This window comes from Rutilus rutilus (genome assembly GCF_951802725.1).
Source record: "Rutilus rutilus genome assembly, chromosome: 1".
In the NCBI taxonomy this organism is placed as follows: Eukaryota; Metazoa; Chordata; class Actinopteri; order Cypriniformes; family Leuciscidae; genus Rutilus; species Rutilus rutilus.
Genome location: NC_140209.1, coordinates 74,575,006 through 74,582,705, shown reverse-complemented (window position 1 = coordinate 74,582,705; position 7,700 = coordinate 74,575,006). Strand labels below are relative to the sequence as shown.

Sequence of the window (7,700 nt, the reverse complement as noted above, 5' to 3'; positions counted from 1 at the left end):
CTGAAGTCAGGATGAGACTCTGTTTCTCTGTAATACTGTATCCACACAGACTGAAGACAGAAAGAGAAAATGACTCAGATCTATGATGATCAACTAATGTGTTCATCTTCATCCAGCAGACTTTTGCTGACAAATAAACAGGGATATCAAGGTAAAGGTAACATGGAGAAAGACTACACATTGTTCATTTAAATATACTACCAACACTGTAACAATACAAAGGTTGAAATTGTTGATGTATTCATGTTTACACATTCATTTCATTTAATTTTTAAAGGGTCATGAAACCCCAAAACACATTTTTTGATGACGTGACGCGTGACCTTTCCAACGTGATGATGTAATACGTGGCACATCTCAGAGATGGTACAAGACAGACATTTGTGGTTAAAAAGTATATATATATATACCCCCTTTTTTTTATATATGTTGGGAAGTTGACCTTCCCAGACAATCCTGAGTAAACTTAGTGTCCCACGTTTTTTGCTGCAAATGACTGGGCAGTAGTTCTTGGACCGTCACTCACAGCTATTAGTTAATGGTTGTTGTTTTCCTTCATTGTTACTATGTTGTTTGTCGTTTATTTTTGTTGATTCTTGGTGTTTATGTTTTTTTTTTATTTGTTTTTTTATGTGAAGGGGAACTTTGTTTGTTCTTATTTCATGTTCAAAATTTAATAAAGAGATTGATGAAAAAAATAAAGTATATACTGTATATATATAAACCAAAATACAGCGAATAGTCTTCTTGGCACGCCTACTTTTGAAAGTCAACATTTAGATTATGTGAACTAAGTTAAATGCATTGTAAAGGCCTAGGTCAGTCTGGAATAAATCACAACGTGTTTCATGATAAAAACGTGACTTTAGTTTACAGTCCGGAAAATACAGTAGGTTATAGTAAATAATTTCACGGACCCCCTGGCACTTGAGAACTGAAAGCCTCATAAGAAAGCCCTGTCGCGGCTCTTCCCCGGTGCGGGTCGTGTCGAGCCATTAGTCTGGGTGTTTGATGAGAAAAAGATGAAATGTAGTAGTTGCAATAAACGCGTTCAGAATCCGTACAACTGCAGCAGCGGAGGACTTTTATTCTGCTGAGCGGAGCTGAGGAAGAACTGATGACGGGACAGTTTGATCTTCGGCTGACAAATCAGAGGAAAGGAGCGTTTCATTCCCACCTACGTGTAGAAATCAAATATTCAAGCTGTTTATAAATGTTTCTACCTGAGAACGAAAAGTGAAAAATCAAGATGAATACTTGTTTTTAGTTTTTTTGAAAAAATAAAAAGACGAAAAAGGAAGTGTTTTCTCGTTTTTCTACTTTCAATATTAAATCATAAAACGAATGAACACACGACACGGTCCGTGTATCTTTTGGTCATTTGATTTCCTGTTTGGAATGGAATAACGAGAAATGAAAATCAGCTCGTTTATTCGGTTTTAGTTTAGTTTAAAAAACGAAAAATGAGATTTTGGCTCATTTTTTCATTTTTCGTTTGTGGTTTACAAATCGGTTTATGAGTTCGATATTTCATTTGCACATGTGGGCGGCGCTGAAACGCCCCTTTCATCTGATTGGTCAAAACGCTCCGCCTTCAGTACGAGCTTTTCTTTCTGTCAGGCAGAATAAGAGTCAGTACGAGTGTGGCACTGACAAATGCACTTTAATAAAATAATGTCTGAAACCACCACTCACTGTTAACTACGCACAATATTGGAAGCAGAAATATTTTGCTGGTCACGTAATTCGTGCTGCTGTGACTTGCAAGTGACCCCATTAATGTGAGCCACATATGACAGATTATTTTAGCATGATGTATTTCCCATTGATAAATACAGTGCAAAAGTTCCGTCTCTTTGGATAAAAGGGGAGTGGAAATAAAAAACCTCTCTCATCTTTTATTTACATCAAAAGGCAGGTAGGCGTGTGTGACATATGTATGCTATAAATAATTTTGAAAATTGAATAGAAATAAAGTTTAATATTTATGAATGTAAGCATGTGTAGCCTACTCAGTTCACATTAAAAGAAAGAGACAGAAAAGAGAGAAGCTAGAATCAGTGAACGTACATTAATACTGACAAAATTACCAGGTTTGGGATTAATTAAATCATGTCGGTTGAAGAGCACGGCATGCCTTTAAAATGTTAAAGTTTTATTATAAAACTAATACAATTTTATTACATACTGAATTGGTCGATGTTTCTCTGAGTTTTCTTTATTATGTTGACTTAAGAAAGCCAGCATATTTGAACATTATTATTATTATTATTATTATTATTATGAGAAATTGACTCCGCCTAGAACTTTAATGCTTCACCAAACTCAGCTCAGACCTTCAGACTGGTCTGACTCGCTTATATATTTCCCAAAAAATCTATTGACTTGCGTTATCAGAGCAATGAAGGCCGTAATACTCAATGCTGTCCACTAGAGGGGGCGACAAGATAATAAGTCTTTTCTACTCTCTTTCCCTGTTTGCATCAGTTTAAAGGGGTGATGAACTGAGAAATCAAAATTTCCTTGAGCTTTTGACATATAAGAGATCATCATACTATAATAATATCCTGTAAGTTTCAGAACTGAAAACTACCTTGTTAGTCCAATAAAAGCTTTTATAGACATCAGGCTCAGCAAACGACTCGTTTTTCAAAGTGGGGAACTATGACGTCAAAGAGGATAAAACACCGCCTCCACAGAAGAAGATCAACGCCTACTTCAACACGGCCTGTTTAGCCCCGCCCACTGATTCGCCCAAACATGCTAAATAACATAGGACATGATAATTGCTAAACCGGATCGAGCTACTTCCAAGCAATAAACATGCTGTTTACTAAATATTGTGCAGCGCCTGTTTGTGGAAGAAGACAGTCTGCATAAGCTTCCTTCGGATTCCAGCATGGTTAAACTTTATTAAATCAGTCAATCACAATTTCCCGACACGGATCTGCCAGCAACATGTAAGTAACCATGTGTATTCTAATGCCTGATCTGCGATCAGTGATTTCTGTGTAATTATTCAAGTTCAGATATTTCTCTTAAAATTGTTCAATACTGTTTATGCATCAGTGACTAAACGATCAACTTCACATAATTTCTCGTAGTATTATGAAAATAATATTTTTTAAACTGTTATTAAATTATACACAGAGAGCGATCAAAGAACGATCCCTTTCCAATCGCCCAAGCTGTCAATCAAAGCACAGCGCGAGCCGCGAGAGCTTATCTGGACACTTACCAAACTCGTGATGAAATAATGACACTGTTACACTACACAACGAAGCTCTTACTGTGTATTCACATCGTGTATGCATTGTGATTTGGTGTAAGCATTTGTGAGAGTGCAAAAATTGCGTTGCAATGATAAGATCTTTATTCACGCGATCAACAGACTGTCTGTCATCTGCTCAGTGCTCATCATGCTGCAACCTTTCATGTGATGGAATAGATTTAAATATAATGCTTTAAACGATACTTTTCACGATCTCGATAGCTGTAATAGTAAAAACGTAGTAAAAGTTTTCGAGAGAGTTCATGTAATACTAGCTATTTCATATGCAAGCATGTCAGCCAATCACAGCAGTGGGCGTTTGCACTGCAGTCTCACAGCAGACACGCCCCTTAAAACAGAGCGTTCAAATCTGAGGCTGAAATCAGGCTTGGAAAAATGGCTTTTATTTATAAATTATGACAATTTTTGATGTAAAAATCATACTAACATTATAAGGGCACCCCAGGCAACATTATAAAATAATAAAACAATCCAGTTCATGAGCCCTTTAAATGACAAATAAATGCATTAATTTCATTCATAAATAGGCCATATCTGTGTATCCACTCTCTAGTTTATTTTAAGATATTGTTATTCACACTGGTTTTTGCTTTTAATGTTTGTCCATCTGGAACTTTTATTTGTCATGAGCTCTATATTTTAAGATGTAGCCTACTACAGAAAAAAATATGATTCAAAAACACAAACTCTGTTTTTACTCTGCAAATTTGTTTTCCTTTCAAGTAGGCTATAGCCCACAAGTTCTATCTATCTATCTATCTATCTATCTATCTATCTATCTATCTATCTATCTATCTATCTATCTATCTATCTATCTATCTATCTATCTCTCTGTCTGACTGACTGAGCTTCCTTTGAGAAAAATAGCAGACCACCTTTTTTAAACTGTCATTTAAAACGGTGGTCTGCTATATATTTCACAAAGGAAGCCCATTTGTGTGGTCGTTGGCGTTATACGAGTAGGACATTTTGAATATGAGCCTACTGTAAAATTACCTGGCTTAAAAATGCGGATTGATCAGTGCAGAGTTTTTTCAGACGCCTACCGGTGCTGTTCGTATTGGAATTGTGTAATGACAGAATATGAACAGATGCTTTCAGAGCTGGACAAAGTACACAACTTCCTTACTTGAGCGAAAGTACAGATACTACTGGTCAAATAATACACCGTTACAAGTAAAATTTGTAAAGACCGATTTTTACTTAAGTAAAAGTATAGAAGTAGCCTACTCGTTTTTAAAAGTAGTATCAAAAGTAAATGTCAATGCATTGTTTTATTATTGCTGCACTGTTGTGTGTAATACTACAGTACCTTATGCCTCTGAATCTATGCCTGCCTTCCAACCCTCAATACAATATCACATTTATTTCTAGAACACAGTTCCAGTAGTGGGATTGAATGTGAGATTGAATAAGTCACTCAATAACGTCCACAATGGTTTCGGACACCCAAATGGCTGTTCCCTCAAATAGTGCCATATTTAAAGTTTGTTGGCTTTTAGTATGAATATGTTACAGTAGCCTTACTGTTATCTATAAGCTAGTGTGCACCAAAACAAGGGCAAAATTCGCATTTAGAAGACCAAACCCAAATTTGAAAACGAAAATCAGTTTCAAGTACAGTAAAATCAAGTAAAGTACAGCTACTCAAAAAGTGTACTTAACCCTCTGGGGACCAAAAACGCGCCCGCGCGTTTTGCTCGTTTTTTTTTTTTAGCAATGAAAATAAACACTAAATGCTCTGTTAATTTTGATCTTTCATTTTCGTGTAATACATCAATCGATCCTGTTCAGTTTCTATTTTTTTTCTGTATACTCACAATAAAAATAAAGTGTTTTGCTTTTTGACAAATAAAGAAAAATTAAGATGATGCGATTTCTGCCTTCTCTCTGTCAGTAAACTCCCGTTTGAAACGCGTTCGAAAATGATCTATAACTCCGCGAAAATTCAGTCAAACAGGCAAACAGACCCACGGGCATAAAGCTTGAGATCGCATCTTTTAATTGGAGTCATTTATATAAAAAACAAATATTCTTAGTTTCTGTAATCTGTATACAAAGAGAGCGACTCCAGTCGAGCTCATTACGAGATGATTCACAGTAATTTGACCACTCCCCGGAGAGCGCGCGCTATTCAAATGCAAATTCCGAGAACCATTTCAGTCTGTGAAACGCCCACATCAGCTGTAAACAAAGCGCGTCGCGAGTGAGACATTATCCTTTATGGAGAAAAGTTTCCACAGTGCTGATGAGGAGAAATATCTCCTGATATGAGCAGCAGATCGCGCTGAGGAGTGAGGTAGGCTGTTTTCTTTTCTCAAGTGTGGAATAACGTTATGGAATAACGTGTGTAGGCCGATAAACCGCAAAAAGATGAATCGCATTTCTATAATATGACTCGCGTTTCTGTGAGATGAATGAAGGGTACATATTTGTAAAGAGTGTTTAGCCTAAATATGAATCGCGTGTCTGTGTGTGAAAGAATAAACTGCTTTGCCATAGCCTACTGAGATGAGTAAAAATCGACTGGAATATGTTGAAATAAAATGTATTTGTATAAGCAACGTAAATTAACATTTATTTGCCCTGATATTTCAATAAAACAACGTTAGTCAGGCGTTAGTCACACTATTTTTGTCAAAAATAAAGTCATAGACTAAGATGTTAGATGTTCCAATGTTGGCTATATTCAAACTAATGAATACATATGATAAAATGTAGGCCTATAATCTTTTTTTTTCTACAAAGAAAGAGTACACTTGAAATATTGTTGAAATTGTAATTATTGTTGTAATTGTAACATTTTTAATAAAATAGCTAAACATATTTACAAGATAGATGTAAGCGAAATCTTAAATGGTCAATATAAGTCTTCTTCTAAATACATTGTCCTTGCATTGTGTCAGTGTCACACCTGAATGAATGGCTAATTAGGCTATGCAGAGTCATTATGCAGAGTGGGTGGGACACTGTAATCTAAGGTGTAAACTACTCCTCCTCCTCGCATATTGGCTTTCCAAGCAAAACCTGTTTTACACCATTTAAATCAATGTATTTTTTTTTTGTGAACGATAAAGCAAGACTATTTTCACATAATTTTGAAGCCAGTACTCAAAGGTACAACATCAATTAGACAAAAGTCTTGTGGACACATATTTAATATGTGTTTTGTGGTCTTAATTCAGCCACTTTCATTTTAATTTTTTCCAATAACCACGCATAAACATTATTCTCTTAAAAATACAAACATCTACATACACGTTGCCCGCATATTTTGGTAGCCCTGTTTGTGCTATATAGAGTGATTTTACACCTTTGCCATTAACATGTTTATAAATAACTGAAAAAAGCACAAATTTCAAGGCATGTCAGAACATCTCAAGGGCTCCAAAAACACCTTGGTCCCCAGAGGGTTAAGTACAGTACTCAAGTAAATGTACTTTGTTATTGTCCACCTCTGGATGTTTTATACAACAAGGGTATATTCCCATTGGGTTGTTGGGTTTTCATGTTTAATGGAACTTTAGACTAAAAACGAATAAACGAGCTGATTTTCATTTCTCGTTATTCCATTCCAAACAGGAAATCAAATGACCAAAAGATACACGGTCCGTGTATCATCTGATCATTTCATTTCCTGTTTGGAATGGAATAACGAGAAATGAAAAGACGGATCGTTTATTCGGTGTTTCGTTTAGTTTAATAAACGGAAAATTAGATTTCGGCTCGATTTCTAATTTTTCGTTTGTGGTTTACAAATCGGTTTATGGCTTTGATATTTCGTTTGCACATGTGGGCGGCGCTGAAACGCCCCTTTCATCTGATTGGTCAAACCGCTTCGCCTTCAGTACAGCCAGAATAAGAGTCCGTACGGCACACTCACATCCCACTTTAACCCCCTGTGAGCAATAGGGGAAACCCAGAAAGTGCACTGCTATAAACAATGAAACATAAGCCCTGCTGTCTTCAAATAAATAAACTTCAGTCACACTGTAATTGCTGTACAGTATAATGACACTAACTGTAGTTTCTCCAGCTTGAATTGTGGGTTCATCAGTAGATCACTGAGGTTTTTCACTCCAGAGTCTCCTAGTGTATTCCAGCTCAGGTCCAGCTCTCTCAGGTGTGACGGGTTTGATTTCAGAGCTGAAGTCACATCAGAACAACCTTCATCTGTCATATCACAGCAGCTTAAACTACATTAGCAGAGAGAGAGAAGAAAATAAGACAGAAGAAAAGAAAACTCTTTATTCTGTAAAGTCACATCATCTTCATAAGCAAATAAAACAGAGAGAGGAAGAGAGATCTTCATCTTTATTTCACCAGATCACAAAATACTAAGTTTGCACAAATACAGTGTTAAAGTGTTTTAGTTTAAACTGTTGAAGTGATTTTAAGCATTTTGATT

General features: G+C 36.1%; 1 protein-coding gene across 1 annotated transcript in view; it reads right to left on the bottom strand.

The window, feature by feature from the left end:
• The window catches only part of LOC311305800 (uncharacterized protein), a 1,224,369-nt gene that overhangs the window by 6,095 nt on the left and 1,210,574 nt on the right, over positions 1 to 7,700 (bottom strand). Inside the window, exons 33-34 of the mRNA XM_084433678.1 lie at positions 7,315 to 7,488; positions 1 to 50 (exon numbers count right to left, since the gene is read on the bottom strand). The exon at positions 1 to 50 is cut by the window's left edge and continues 124 nt beyond it. Of these exons, the coding sequence (XP_084289804.1) occupies positions 1 to 50; positions 7,315 to 7,488 (224 nt within the window). The remainder of the gene's footprint in view (positions 51 to 7,314; positions 7,489 to 7,700) is intronic.